A 16043-nucleotide genomic window follows, 5' to 3' on the forward strand; every position below is an offset into this window, starting at 1 on the left:
CTGGCAGTGCCTACAGCAGACATGTTTCTTCTAGGGTGGGTTGACCGGACTATGTGGGTGGGGTCTTCAAACGCTGTATAAAGACACTGGTTAGCAGATAGAGAGGCGCCAGAATGCGCAGAATGCATGGGTAAAAGGGTTCTGCTAAGGGCTGTGCATGGGTCAGAGGAGGCATGAGCAGCAATATACCCACCTTGACTGCAATCAGGGATCCAGTTGCTGTGCAGTTTAGGGAGATGAAGAATGAAAACATTTTAATTTTCTATTAACTCAGAAATCAATGTTATTCCAAAACCTTCACACACATTTTTTTGCAACTATGTGAATGGAGTAATTTAGACATGGTGTGTTATCAAAATCGATAAAAAATTTAGATTCTTGAGATGCCTGAATATATCCTTTTGAAGTCATAATATCATAACTGAAAATCCAATATTCCTAAACTAACAGTACAGTCTTTTCAAAACTGTCTGGCCTGGAAAGGTGTAAGAACTTGTGTATTTATTAACTGGTAGAACCTCCTTTAGCAAGGCGTATAGACTTCAGTTTTATGAATTACTGAGTATGCAGCCATTGCAGCTGAAAAGCACATTAGTGAAGCATTATACTTATTTATAAAGCCAATTGTATTACGTAATGTTCACTTTTATCATACGAACATTCTTATTAAAATACTTACTTATATAATGATGTTTTATTTGACTACGTAAACCCTTGGGATTGCAGGACCATGGTTCGGAATGAGAGTCAAATAACGTGTTGACAGGCTTTGTTTGATTGAGTTTGAGTGTAAAATGTCAGTAGGTGGAGGGGGTTAATTGGCATTGGCTGAAGAAGCGCAGCCCAATCCCAGATGTAATTACGGCTGAGCGGAAGTCAGCAAGAGAGGGTGAGGAAGATGACACGACCATAGTTTGGTCAGAGTGACCTTCAGGGCATACACACAATGTGTGGGCAGGAGATCTTGACAAACCAGTAATACACTTAGATTGGAATTTCATCTTCTACCTGCTATAGACAGGAAAATATAAGCACACCGGAGGCAGTTCACAGGAGAAAATGGATGAATGCTGCCAGATAAGCAGCTAGAATTAATGTAATTAATTGCAGAATGACACCAAATAAACAATGTATAGGTACTAGATTAACAGTGTTAAGTCTGCTTAGCATGCAGCTTTATTGTCAGCTATAATTTTGGTTATTAGGATTCAGCTGGGACATCTGGCCTGGATTTATCTGCTGAATTAGTGCCTTTGAACTCAAGACATTTACATTTTAGGCATTTAGCAGCTGCCTTTATTAAAAGCGACTAACAATTGTGACAGTATATACACTGATCAGCCATAACATTAAAACCACCTCCTTGTTTCTACACTCACTGTCCATTTTATCAGCTCCACTTACCATATAGAAGCACTTTGTAGTTCTACAATTACTGACTGTAGTCCATCTGTTTCTCTGCATGCTTTTTTAGCCCCCTTTCATGCTGTTCTTTATTGGTCAGGACCCCCACAGGACCACTACAGTGTAGGTATTATTTGGGTGTTGGATCATTCTCAGCACTGCAGTGACACTGACATGGTGGTGGTGTGTTAGTGTGTGTTGTGCTGGTATGAGTGGATAAGACACAGCAGCGCTGATGGAGTTTTTATACACCTCACTGTCACTGCTGGACTGAGAATAGTCCACCAACCAAAAATATCCAGCCAACAGCGTCTCGTGGGCAGCATCCTGTGACCACTGATGAAGGTCTAGAAGATGACCAACTCAAACAGCAGCAATAGATGAGTGATCGTCCCTGACTTTACATCTACAAGGTGGACCAACTAGGTAGGAGTGTCTAATAGAGTGGACAATGAGTGGACATGGTATTTAAAATCTTCAGCAGCGCTATACCAGCACAACACACACTAACACACCACCACCATGTCATTGTCACTGCAGTGCTGAGAATGACCCACTACCCAAATAATACCTGCTCTGTGAGGGTCCTGACCATTGAAGAACAGGGTGAAAGCAGGCTAAAAATGTATGTAGAGAAACAGATGGACTACAGTCAGTAATTGTAGAACTACAAAGTACTTCTATATGGTCAGTGGCGCTGATAAAATGGACAGTCAGTGTAGAAACCAGGAGGTGGTTTTAATGTTATGGCTGTATAGTTCAAGCAATTGAGGGTTAAGTGTTTTAATTAAGGTCCCCAACAGTGCTGGGGCTTGTACCAACAACCTGCTGATCACTAGTCCAGTACCTTAACTACTGTCCAGAGAAAATATTCTTGGATTTTTGTTATCAAAGTACTCACTTTTAGGACATTTTAATTTGAATTTAAGCAGTACTATGTAGGGGTTGTAAAACTGACCTTACATACAGTATTTAAAATATCCTGCTACTCTAAATTACTACATTATTATCATTTTCTTTGTATATTTGCTGTAACATTTAACTACTGAAGACTTTATTTAAAGCAAAATTTAGCTCTGTACAATTGTTTAGAGTTATAAATACTTATTTTGTTGGCTTTGTTAAATATTTTTAACTGCAATTAAATGAACAATTCACATTTAAATCCCTAGAAATTGCATTTACACAAATGCAAGGTTATGAAATATTTGACGTGTTTGGCTTGGAAATCATTGTTTCAGTCCTGATATTGAACTTGTTTGTACTTGTTAGCAATTAGCTTGCCATCTGTTTGTGACCTGCTTCATGGCTCCCAGCTGTGGAGCACAGGCAGAGGGAGTCTGTCTAGCAAGCTGGTTTGCTGTCTAGATAGCCTGCTAGCTATGTGCTAATGTTACCTACCTGAAGTCACATAATAACAACGCTAAGTGTTTATATGTGTGGAAATTGGAATATAAATTGCTGAGAAATAAGAAGAATCTGATACTGAAAATGCTTCTCTGTTCTAACATTTGCTATAATTTGATATTAAGTACAGTGAGACACAGCTAAAATGATGGATACTGTAGTTTAGGATTCTGAAAGAGATGTACACTGTGAAGATGCAACCCCAAATCAGAAAAGTTTGGACAGTGTGGAAAATGTAGTAAAAAAATACAATGACTTTTATTTTTTGCAGACAGTATACATTCAAGATATTTCATGTTTTTTCTGGTCAGCTTCAGTTCACATGGTAATATACATCCATTCCTGCATTTCAAGCCTGTAACACATTCCAAAAAAAGTTTAGTTAGTAGTTTAGGGCTTGTAGGGATCGTTCACCATCTACAATACATAATATTGTAAACACATTCATTCTAGGAATCCAGACAAATCTTTTTGTAGGGCATGACTGGAAATGTGTTGAATGTTTGTGATCTTCGAGCCATCAGATGGAGTTGCATTAGAACCGTCATGCTACTGTGATAAATATAGCCACATGGGCTTCGGGAATTCTTTGAAAAAACATTGTCACTCAACACAGTGCACCTCTATTGTACAAAGAAAAAGCTGTACATCAAGTCTATGCTGAAACACTGCAGAGTTCTCTAAACCCAAAATCATTTTACATTAACCAAAAGACAGTGGAAACATGTGATGTGGTCGGATGAGTCCACGTTTCAGCTTGTTTTTAGTGGCAAAGATGAAAAGGACAATTCTGACCCTTATCAAAAACAATAGCGAACATATTTAATGTTTTGAGAGTGCATTAGTGCACAGAGCACACAGTGACCATACCATTGATGTGGAGATGTATTTAGGGATTTTAGAGAGACAATAGGGCTGTCCTTTTCCCGGGAAGTCCATGGCTCAACAGGACAATGCCATGCTTTATTTTGCATGCATTACAAACTTTGTGGCTTCATAGACACAGAGTAAGTGTGCATCACTGGCCTGGTTGCAGTCAAGATCTGTCTTCTACTGAAAATGTATGATGAGTGACTGTTGAGCAGCCAAAGTCAAGAATTCCACTTGAAAACTGCAACAATTACTACTGTCCTTAGTTCCCAAACCTTTAAAAACTTTTACTAATTGGATTATTGATATGACACAGGTATAAAAATTATTTTGTCCCATTTTCGGGTGTGTTGCAGGCATCATTCCTAGGTCTTATTATTCTCTTAGGCTTTAAAAAGGTTTGAAATGACCTATTTGGGCAAAAAAAAAAATTGGTGATAGTTGTCTGTAGGTGATGTATGTGAACTCAACAAAACACCACACACTCATACAAAGGGATACTTCCAGTACTTTGGGTAAGTGGGGGTTTAAATGGGAAAGCATAATTCAGTACCATTAATTCCTCCTGACAGAGTGCATTCTTTCTCTCGAAGTGTTTACACTATTATTTACTTTATTGTTTCTTATTTTGCCGACCAGCGAGAGTCGCCTCATATTGTAAGATGATTTACTGCCTGTGAGCTTGCTTTAATGAGGCCATAGCAACGGCATGGCTTTTAGAGATTGTGCCGTTGCCGGCTCTGTTGACACCTCGCCAAATCCTGCTAATGATCCAAGGTACTTTTAAGGTATTCTGTCTCTTTGTCAGCTTACTCCCACTGAAAGAACATTAAGGCAGTGCATTCAAGTGCCTCTCATTTCCTGGGTCCCTTCTGTGAACTCACAGTCTCTTAGAGCCAATGGATCACAAAGGCTAATTAGAATAAACTAGCTAGCCTTATTATTAGCTGTGTAGTATGAGCGTTAAGCAAGCAAACGGGAGCAGTCATATAACTCCAAACAGGACACACTGGTGCCAGCAGAAAAAAATCCATAATTAATCAAATGAGTAATATCTGGTTTACACACATACCTCATAATTTAATGTTTATCTATCTGTCTGTCTGTCTGTCTGTCTGTCTGTCTGTCTATCTATCTATCTATCTATCTATCTATCTATCTATCTATCTATCTATCTATCTATCTATCTATCTATCTATCTATCCATCCATCCATCCATCCATCCATCCATCCATCCATCCATCCATCCATCCATCCGTTCTCATCTTTATTAGTAGTCTGTAGGAAATGATGATATTTAGACTAAATGAATGGGTGCCTCAAAACCCACATTGTTACTATGCTACCTACCTAGTTTACCTTCGACTTTGTTTCAACTGATTTTAATTCTTTTAACTGTTTAACTGTTAAAAAGCAAATAGTGTATGTGGCAAGAATTTCAAAGGTCACACAGGTTTACAGTCAAACTAGCTTAATATTATTACGGGAACAGCAAGTACTTCTGACTTCTGACACATATTCAACTGTGACGTCTCTCATCCATGTTCAAAAGTTTTACTTTTTTAATGAAATGCCATGAATAGAAACCAAACTATATAAAACATTACAAGCAAGCAGTCTTGTAATAATGTCTTATCACTGCACTATTATGCTATTATGTTACCCAGCCAAAAATGCTTTTAGAATTATTGTAAGCATCCAAATAACCAATGTAGCTTATATGTGTGTGTAAATGTGTTTTGTGATGGACTAGCAACCCGTCCAGGGTGTTTCCTGTCTTTCGCCTAGTGATAAATCGGTGGTAAAACAATGAATTAATGGTTAACCTCTGATGAATGACTGATATATACAGTATATATATATATATATATATATATACAGTGTATCACAAAAGTGAGTACACCCCTCACATTTCTGCAAATATTTCATTATATCTTTTCATGGGACAACACTATAGAAATAAAACTTGGATATAACTTAGAGTAGTCAGTGTACAACTTGTATAGCAGTGTAGATTTACTGTCTTCTGAAAATAACTCAACAGACAGCCATTAATGTCTAAATAGCTGGCAACATAAGTGAGTACACCCCACAGTGAACATGTCCAAATTGTGCCCAAATGTGTCGTTGTCCCTCCCTGGTGTCATGTGTCAAGGTCCCAGGTGTAAATGGGGAGCAGGGCTGTTAAATTTGGTGTTTTGGGTACAATTCTCTCATACTGGCCACTGGATATTCAACATGGCACCTCATGGCAAAGAACTCTCTGAGGATGTGAGAAATAGAATTGTTGCTCTCCACAAAGATGGCCTGGGCTATAAGAAGATTGCTAACACCCTGAAACTGAGCTACAGCATGGTGGCCAAGGTCATACAGCGGTTTTCCAGGACAGGTTCCACTCGGAACAGGCTTCGCCAGGGTCGACCAAAGAAGTTGAGTCCACGTGTTCGGCGTCATATCCAGAGGTTGGCTTTAAAAAATAGACACATGAGTGCTGCCAGCATTGCTGCAGAAGTTGAAGACGTGGGAGGTCAGCCTGTCAGTGCTCAGACCATACGCCGCACACTGCATCAACTCGGTCTGCATGGTCGTCATCCCAGAAGGAAGCTGACGCACAAGAAAGCCCGCAAACAGTTTGCTGAAGACAAGCAGTCCAAGAACATGGATTACTGGAATGCCCTGTGGTCTGACGAGACCAAGATAAACTTGTTTGGCTCAGATGGTGTCCAGCATGTGTGGCGGCGCCCTGGTGAGAAGTACCAAGACAACTGTATCTTGCCTACAGTCAAGCATGGTGGTGGTAGCATCATGGTCTTGGGCTGCATGAGTGTTGCTGGCACTGGGGAGCTGCAGTTCATTGAGGGAAACATGAATTCCAACATGTACTGTGACATTCTGAAACAGAGCATGATCCCCTCCCTTCGAAAACTGGGCCTCATGGCAGTTTTCCAACAGGATAACGACCCCAAACACAACCTCCAAGATGACAACTGCCTTGCTGAGGAAGCTGAAGGTAAAGGTGATGGACTAAACCCAATTGAGCACCTGTGGTGCATTCTCAAGTGGAAGGTGGAGGAGTTCAAGGTGTCTAACATCCACCAGCTCCGTGATGTCATCATGGAGGAGTGGAAGAGGATTCCAGTAGCAACCTGTGCAGCTCTGGTGAATTCCATGCCCAGGAGGGTTAAGGCAGTGCTGGATAATAATAGTGGTCACACAAAATATTGACACTTTCAGCACAATTTGGACATGTTCACTGTGGGGTGTATTCACTTATGTTGCCAGCCATTTAGACATTAATGGCTGTGTGTTGAGTTATTTTCAGACGACAGTAAATCTACACTGCTATACAAGTTGTACACTGACTACTCTAAGTTATATCCAAGTTTCATGTCTATAGTGTTGTCCCATGAAAAGATATAATAAAATATTTGCAGAAATGTGAGGGGTGTACTCACTTTTGTGATACACTGTATATATATATAACCGGTCGCCAGTTGAAACCCCACCCCTGCCAGATTGCCACTATAGGCCCATAACCCTCAATTGCTTAGACTGTATACTGTAAGTCGCTTTGGATAAAAGCATCTGCTAAATACCGAAAAAGAAAAATTTAAATATTCTAAATATATTTAGGCTTTGATCGCAATAACACCAGCCTTTAAAGCCTGTTTGTACTTCTATGGTCAAGATTAAAAGCCTTAATAAAAAGCACTTGTAAAGTGAGTTTTGTTTTTGCTCAAATACTTTTTCCAATACTTATGCCCAAATTACTGTGTTTACCCAATAAAACATAATTTTTTGTTTGCTTGCGCTGTACAGGGCAGCCTTGATTATGCACTTTATTTAATAGGTGGTCTGTCCTGATAATATGTGTGTATTGTGCACTGCTCACAGATCACTAAATAACAGTCATACGGGACTGGATTGCATACTGTACACTGTACAATTGATGTAGCATACCCTTGACTTTATTAGACTTAATGCTTATTACAGAGACATTTTATGCACAGGTCCTGGCCACATTAAAACACACTTTGCACTGCACCCTTTCAGTTCTGTACCTCTAGCACTCACAGTCTAACTAAAATCCTTCTGAATGTTTAAAATCAGGTGTCTCTGGAGAAGGATGCATGATTTGCTATGGGGTTAGCAAAACTAGAAAAAGTCTAAAAAGTCAAAGTACATCTTTGTTCATTTATCTCTTTCTATGAATGAGTCTCCTGACTCCTGACTCTTTGGATAAAAGTGTGCATTGATTTCACAGGTCTCATTCGCGATGGTCTCATTCGCAGATCAGTCACTTTGTGGCTGAAATGTGACAGGACAATCAGTACAATTGAATCTTTAATAGAGACAGAAATCTGTTGATTGCTAGATCTGATCCTAATGGTGTAGATGTAGAATCACTTTAAGCATCTTAGGTGCACCTATATAAAATACTTCATAATACACCGATCAGATATAACATTATGACCACCTCCTTGTTTCTACACTTACTGTCCATTTTATCAGTTCCACTTACTATATAGAAGCACTTTCCTCTACATACCTTTTTAGCCTGCTTTTACCCTGTTTTTTAATGGTCAGGACCCCCACAGGACCACTACAGAGTAGGTATTATTTAGGTGGTGGATGATTCTCAGCACTGCAATGACACTGACATGGTGGTGGTGTGTTAGTGTGTGTTGTGCTGGTATGAGTGGATAAGACACAGCAGCGCTGATAGAGTTTTTAAACACATCACTGTCCCTGCTGGACTGAGAATAGTCCACTAACCAAAAACATCCAGCCAACAGCGCCCAGTGGGCAGTGTCCTGTGAGCATTGATGAAGGTCTAGAAGATGACCAGCTCAAACAGCAGCAATAGATGAGCGATTGTCTCTGACTTTACATCTACAAGGTGGACCAACTAGGTAGGAGTGTCTAATAGAGTGGACAGTGAGTGGACACGGTATTTGAAAACTCCAGCAGCAGTGCTGTGTCTGATTTTCTCATACCAGCACAACGCACACTAACACACCACCACCATGTCAGTGTCATTGCAGTGCTGAGAATGATCCACCACCTAAATATAACCTACTCTGTGGTGGTCCTGTGGGGGTCCTGACCATTGAAGAACAGGGTGAAAGCAGGCCAAAAAGGTATGTAGAGAAATAGATGGACTACAGTCAGTAATTGTAGAATCAGTGCTTCTATATTGTAAGTGGAGCTGATAAAATGGACAGTGTGTGTAGAAACCAGGAGGTGGTTTTAATGTTATAGCTGATTGGTGTATAAGTCACGAAGAACATTAGAGCAACACAGGTAAAATGATGATTTAATAAACTGGTGGATTGATTTATTGAGAGAGAGAGAGTTAGATATTTAACAAATATGAATGCGTGGGTGAGTGAGAAAATGCAGTCTGGTAGAATTCTCTGATCAGGAAGCACAGTGCAAATCCATTTTTCATGTCTTTGATACCTTATCTGGCATTACTAAAGAGTGATGGGATGGATGGCATTTAGTGCTTAACGGGTAGACGTTCATTCATTCGTTCTGCTCAAGGTTATCTGAGTCTCTTGATGAAGTGTGAGGAGAGATAAAAACGTCAGTTTGTTATTTTACTCCTGAATTTGCTACATTACTATACTTAAAATCTGAAATTATCGTATTTGCCTTGATTTCAAATACACAATAACATAATTTAAATTACTCTTACGTTTACTTAAAAGTAGCAGTTTTGAACAGTCTATTTACTTTTTGGCATTTTTAGGAGGTTGGAACCTGAGGGAATCTTGCACATCTTGCATGGGGAAAGATTAGAAACATCTTACAAATACTGACCTGAAAGAAGATTGCTATGCAACACTCACACTGCTCGGTGTTCCACTGTGTTGCTCTGTTAAAAAGTACAGTGAGGAAACAAAAGAGGAATAACCCAGGCATGAGAAAAACACACATATTTAAAGAAACTGAGTTTTTAATTAGGTTTCAGCGCTGATGAGAATCATTCAATAGTTTGAAATATAATTTGATTTATTATTTTGTACTTTTGTTCCTCAAAACTGGTGACGTTATTCCTTTTATCTAAAAGGAGGTACAGTGCCATCAGAAAGTATTCACACCCCTTCACTTTTTCCACATTTTGTTACGTTACAGACATATTCAAAATCCGATTTGAGTATAGTTTTCTTTTAAAAAATCTACACGAAATAGCCCATAATGACAAAGTGAAAACATGTTTTCAGACATTTTTGTAAATTTATTAAAAATTTAAACATTTAAACATAATAGGTACATAAGTATTCACACCCTTTGCTATGACGCTCACAATTGAGCTCAGGTGCATCCAGTTTACACTGATCATCCTTGAGATGCTTCTACAACTTGATTGGAGACCACCTGTGGTAAATTCAGTTGATTGAACATAATTTGGAATGGCACACACTTGTCTATAAAAGGTCTCACAGTTGACAGTGCCTATCAGAGCAGAAACCAAGCAATGAAGTCAAAGGAATTGTCTTTAGACCTCTGAGACCGGATTGTGTCAAGGCACAAATCTGGGGAAGGATACAAAAAAATTTCGGCAGCATTGAAGCTCCCGAAAAGCACTGTGGTCAACATTATTTGGAAATGGAAGTAGTTTGGAACCACCAGAACCCTCCCTAGATCTGGCCGCCCGACCAAACTGAGTAATCGGGAAAGAAGGGCCTTGGTCAGAGAGGTGACCAAGAACCCAATGGTCACTAAGGCAGAGCTCCAGTGTTCCATTGTGGAGATAGGACAACCATCCAGTAGGTCAACCATTGCTAACACACTCCACCAATCAGGCCTTTATGGTAGAGTGGCCAGATGGAAGCCACTCCTCACTAAAAGGCACATGGCAGCCCGCTTAAGGATTCTCAGACCAGAGGAATCAAAATTCTCTGGTCTGATTAAACCAAAATAGAACTTTTTGGCCTGAACTTTAGGCGTCATGTCTGGTGAAAAACAGGCACTGCTCATTGCCTGGCTAACACCATCCCTACTGTCAAGCATGGTGGTGGCAGCATCACGCTGTGGGAATGTTTTTCTGCGGCAGGAACTGGGCGACTAGTCCGCATAGAGGGTAAGATGACAGCAGCCAAATATAGAGAGATTCTTCAAGAAAACCTGCTCCAGAGTGCTCTGGAACTCAGACTAGGGCGACGATTCATCTTCCAACATGACAATGACCCAAAGCACACAGCCAAGAAAACAAAGGAGTGGGTTCAGGAGCAGTCTGTGAATGTCCTTAAGTGGCCCAGCCAGAGCCCGGACTTGAATCCAATTGAACATCTCTGGAAAGACCTAAAAATGGCTGTCTACAGATGCTGCCCATCCAACCTGACTGAGCTTGAGAGGATCTGCAGAGAAGAATGGGAGAAAATGCCCAAAAACAGGTGTGCCAAGCTTGTACAGACATACCCAAGAAGACTTGAGGCTGTGATTGATGCCAAAGGTGCTTCAACAAAATATTAAGCCATGGGTGTGAATACTTATGTACCTATTATGTTTAAATGTTGACATATTTTTAATAAATTTACAAAAATGTCTGAAAACATGTTTTCACTTTGTCATTATGGGCTATTTCATGTAGATTTTTAAAAAGAAAACTATACTCAAATCGGTTTTCAAATATGTCTGTAACGTAACAAAATGTGGAAAAAGTGAAGGGGTGTGAATACTTTCTGATGGCACTCTAGATCTTTCTCCATCACCAATAATTTTGGAAGGTGGAAGAAATTAGGAAAAAGTGGCCAAAAGAAAAAGTTCTAATGAAAATTCTAATTAAAAATGTAATGAACAGTTGTTCAAATATCTTCTCTTCTTTTTTTAATTATTTATACATTGATTCCTCTTTTTATCCCCCCATGTAGTCTTGTCCAATTTCTTGTGATTGCAGCATTTCTCCAGCTTCTGCAGCCCCCACCCTCCACCTGCGATTGTTGAGGGCTGCCGACTGCCCCCCCCACAAAACTCATGCAGATCAACAACGCCTCATGCAGGCGCCTCAACCAGCCAGCAAAGGCTGTAATTGCATCAGCAATGAGGAACCCCTCGTGACCATTTTTTCCTCTAACACACATAGCTAATCATCTCTGTGCAGGTGTTTGGATGGTCGATAGCACCGCTGGAGTTTTAGCTCAGATCTCTGCAGTGGTGCACTAGTGCACTGGGCACCCAAGCGCTCATGTCCATCCTTTTTTGATAAAGACTTCAAAACTTTTGCACAACCTTCCCTACATAATATTTACTGTATAACAGAGAGTGAGGGGAACACTTTGTACCTCATCATGTAAATGCCACAAAAAACATTAAATGTGCCATGCCTGGGTTCTCCACATGAAAATTAAAGGCTTTTACAAACTCTGTTTGATAGATAGATAGATAGATAGATAGATAGATAGATAGATAGATAGATAGATAGATAGATAGATAGATAGATAGATAGATAGATAGATAGATAGATAGATAGATAGATAGAAAGAAGTCATGAAAGAAGTCATGTTTCGTGAGCTGGCTTGGTGGGTATATAAGGTGTGCGATAGGCTGTCTGCACACATATCCCTTGTTGCTGTCATGGGTAAAAGTATCATTCATAAAATTGTCTTCCCTGGGACAGATGGGATCTTCCAGCTACACAATGCGACATGTCACACGGCTAGAAATGTCCGACATTGGTTGGAAGAGCATGACCAAGACTTCTAAGTACTACCCTGGCCCCCTAATTCTTCAGACTCAATTAAGCATCTGTGGAACCACCTTGATCACCGTGTTCGCTCTATGGATCCTCCACCCTCCAGCAGCTGTGGGATGAACTGCAGTCAGCATGGCCCCAGATACCTGTGACAACCTACCAGGACCTTATTGAGTCACTCCCAACCCGTCTAGCTGCTGTCTGTGTTGCACGGCGGTTTCTCTGGATATTTACTGGTGGTCATAATAATGTGACTCGACTGTGTATATATACAAAATTATAAAACATATTAAGTAATTAATACTAAATGTTGATCTGACAGGGGAGTTTACTATCCTTTGCGTTAGTTAATAGGAATTAATGTCATGATGAATTGAGATCTGTATAGTAAAAAAATACATATAAAAAGCTATTTTATTTTAAAGCATTAACTTTGTCAGAAAAAATGCTCCAGTGCTTCTGCTCTTAAGGATAAGAACGGATGATAGCATTTTATTTTATTTTAGCTTTACTGTTTGGGAACCAGTGACTAAGCAAAATCCCCTGTCTGTGTCACACTGTTGAAGTTTCCAAAATGCCCTGAAGTTTGAACTTGATGTCTATCTTTGTGATTGAATAGTGGCATCACTTAGCCTGATAATGATCTAGCTAGTCTCAAGTTTATTAGCCAGAGGGCTTATGATCCAGCTGTTCACAAATAACATCCACCACATCATTAAATTTTTAATTATTCTTTATTGTGAAATGTTCAAACTAAACGTTTGTTTATGTTGTGTTTTTTTTAGATATTGATGAGTGTGCAGAAGGGAAGCATTACTGCAGAGAGAACACTATGTGTGTAAACACACCTGGATCCTTTATGTGTATCTGTCACACTGGGTACATCCGCATCGATGACTACTCCTGCACTGGTAAGAAGGAATAATAGGATTATCTAGTGCTGCGTAACATTGTTTGTTAGCATTATTACAGTATTGAATTTTGGAATTTTTGAAAAGGTCATACTGCATCTAGAAGCTGATGATATTAAATAAGTAAGCAGGAATTTTAGAGAATTTACTCTGGGTCCTTAGAGAAATCGTAGCATCCCTGTTGTTCCTGAGAACACCAGTTAAATTTAGTCTACTTAATTCTGGCATTTATTCTATTTGTCTTTTCTTTTGTTCTTCCTTTTCTCTAGTCTAGTCTAGTGTAGTCATTTCCAATTCTCTGGTTGTATTTCTTTTAGTGATTGCACCACACCTGCTCTTATTAACTGCCAAAGGCAGAGACTCACAGAGAGCTTTATTGCATATAGAGAGACACGGTATACTGCTCCAGTAGTTCCCCATCTCTCATGCAGGTACCTTAACTAGTTATCAAAGGTCACATTTGCAGCAGTAATGATGAACCTTGTTGACATCCATCCCTCAGACACAGCCAACAGTGTTTGTTGGATGGCCGACTAAATCCATAGCACAGCACAGCTGAGAATCAGACTCGCATTAGACCACTCCTCCACTTGAGAGCCAATGCTGACATTTTCCCCTTTCTTTTCCAATCTAGTTATATCCAGTTCCCCAACTGGAACTTACTTTACTGCTGCAGAGTAAAGCCGCAAATCACACTCGCCCTCTGACAGGCTCGCATTCACCGACCACTTTGTTTCACTTGCCAGAGATGGGGTGTGTTCAAAAACCTAGTGAGCTGCCTTGCTGTCTTACTGCCTACAAAGGCTGCTGCCTAAGTAAAGAGGATTCTAATAAGTCATCGACTTGTAAGTCAGGTTATTCGAACGCGCTACTTAGACAGCAATTCCATCAGTTTTCGCTAACTAAGCTAACACAGTTAGCCTCATGCCATTCAAACCAGTGGGATGGGGTGGAACAAAGAGCTAGCAAGTCAACTAACATCTCCCTCCGAATTTGCAAATAAATGACACTTGTGCAAGTTTATACCAATTAAAAATCAACAATAATTTATTTACGTTTGAAAATAACTCGTTTCTCTGCACCGTCTGCCATATTTTTAATTTTTCTGTAAGAAAAGTTGTGCTGCATTGAATGCTGGGATTGCCTTTAGCGTTAAGGCAGCATCGGATGCTCACTCGTTCTCGAGTCAAAATAGCATTGAAATTTTAAGATACCTTACTAGTGAGCATATTAAGGCATCTAGGATTTCGAACAGGCTCCTTCTCGGGAGCGCGCATAGGATGACGTAGAATGCTGTCTATATCGAGAGCTCCCTAGGTTTTCGAACACACCCAGGGTCTCACAGTGAGAGTCATGCACTACAGTCAGTAAATCTACCATCTCTCATACAGACACCTTGAGCCATCAGAGGTCACATTTGCAACAGCAGTGAGGAAACTTGTTGACCTCCATACCAGTTGTGTTGTTTTGTTTGGATGATGGCCAGGTCGATGGCACTGCACAGCTGAGATTCATACTCAAGAGCTCAAGATCTCAGTGGTGGTGGGTTAGCGCATTAGCAAATTATCTTTATTGTATTACAGCCCTTCACAGCAAGCTTGACGTGTTTTACAAATTTACAAATGCCAGTCAGTTCAACAAAAAGTGTGCAAGCAACTACAATGATAAATGATGAACAAATAATGATGGACACAAAACTACTACAGTGCCAAATGATCTATCATTTGCAAAAACCTCACCCTGCCAAACACGTTTTAGGTTTTTAAACTTGTATAAATATTGTAATGCCACAATAAGCCACTAAAAGGCAACATTACAGTTGAACACAGGTGAAATAAGATTAAATAAGATTGTTAATCTTTCATTAGATATTAAACTTTCCATTCGCTTTAACTTTCTCACATGATAGATACATTATGCAGCCAGTGCTGGACCGTTGCTTTGCTGCCTTGTTCACAGAACATTAAACATAGATCTAAGGCACACAAAGACAGACATTTGTAAATATAAGTAATCCATGGCTCTGCGGCTGTAAGAGAACGTGATCTGATGTATGAAGCTGTACAGTGTGGGAACAAGATCTTGTAGAAGCAGACAGGGAATGAATAAAGCATACAGGTGTTGAACTAAACCACTATGTACTGTATATATGAAATGTGCATGTTTGCCTTAAACAAATTGGGACTTCATTTTTAACTACTGGGTGGTGGCAAGATTTTTTTACTTGATTTAAGAGCAGATACTAAACTGATGCTCTTAATTTTGGAATCTTTGTAAATCATGGCCTTCATAAAGCAGAGTTCTTTTGGTTTGTTGTTGGTCTGCTGTTGTTATGGAAAAAAAAATAGATATAATGTTTAATATCACCTGATATTAGTTTATGCTGTTTTGTGCAAATAATCATTAGTTATATGTGCTTTAGATGTGATTGGGAGTCTAAAGTACAGAGATAAGCAACATGTCTATTGTAAGCAGTTAGCACAGAATGGAGATTCCAAAGTCCAACACCCAATGTAGTGTGACTAGAGCAATATAAAGCTTGGGCCACAGTTCTGTTCCTTGTTCCTCAGCTTACATACTGCTGTAAGAACCCACAATTGTATTGATAAATCTTCTTCAATTCAGTCCGTGGGTATCACTTGACTTATTTTGCAATCTCACCACATTTTTCCATGACACTGTCTATAAATTCAGTAAGAGCCTGCAGCTAAAATGATACACCATTGCAGTACAGTAGTGTTGATCTAAGT

The 16043-nt window shown here is 39.7% G+C and overlaps 1 protein-coding gene across 1 annotated transcript in view; it reads left to right on the forward strand.

Annotated features, from left to right (window-relative positions):
• nell2a (neural EGFL like 2a) overlaps positions 1–16043 on the forward strand; it is a 152706-nt gene that overhangs the window by 77920 nt on the left and 58743 nt on the right. Inside the window, exon 13 of the mRNA XM_063001924.1 lies at positions 13168–13293. Coding sequence (XP_062857994.1) covers positions 13168–13293 — 126 coding nt within the window. The remainder of the gene's footprint in view (positions 1–13167; positions 13294–16043) is intronic.

Source organism: Trichomycterus rosablanca, chromosome 1, assembly GCF_030014385.1.
Source record: "Trichomycterus rosablanca isolate fTriRos1 chromosome 1, fTriRos1.hap1, whole genome shotgun sequence".
In the NCBI taxonomy this organism is placed as follows: domain Eukaryota; kingdom Metazoa; phylum Chordata; class Actinopteri; order Siluriformes; family Trichomycteridae; genus Trichomycterus; species Trichomycterus rosablanca.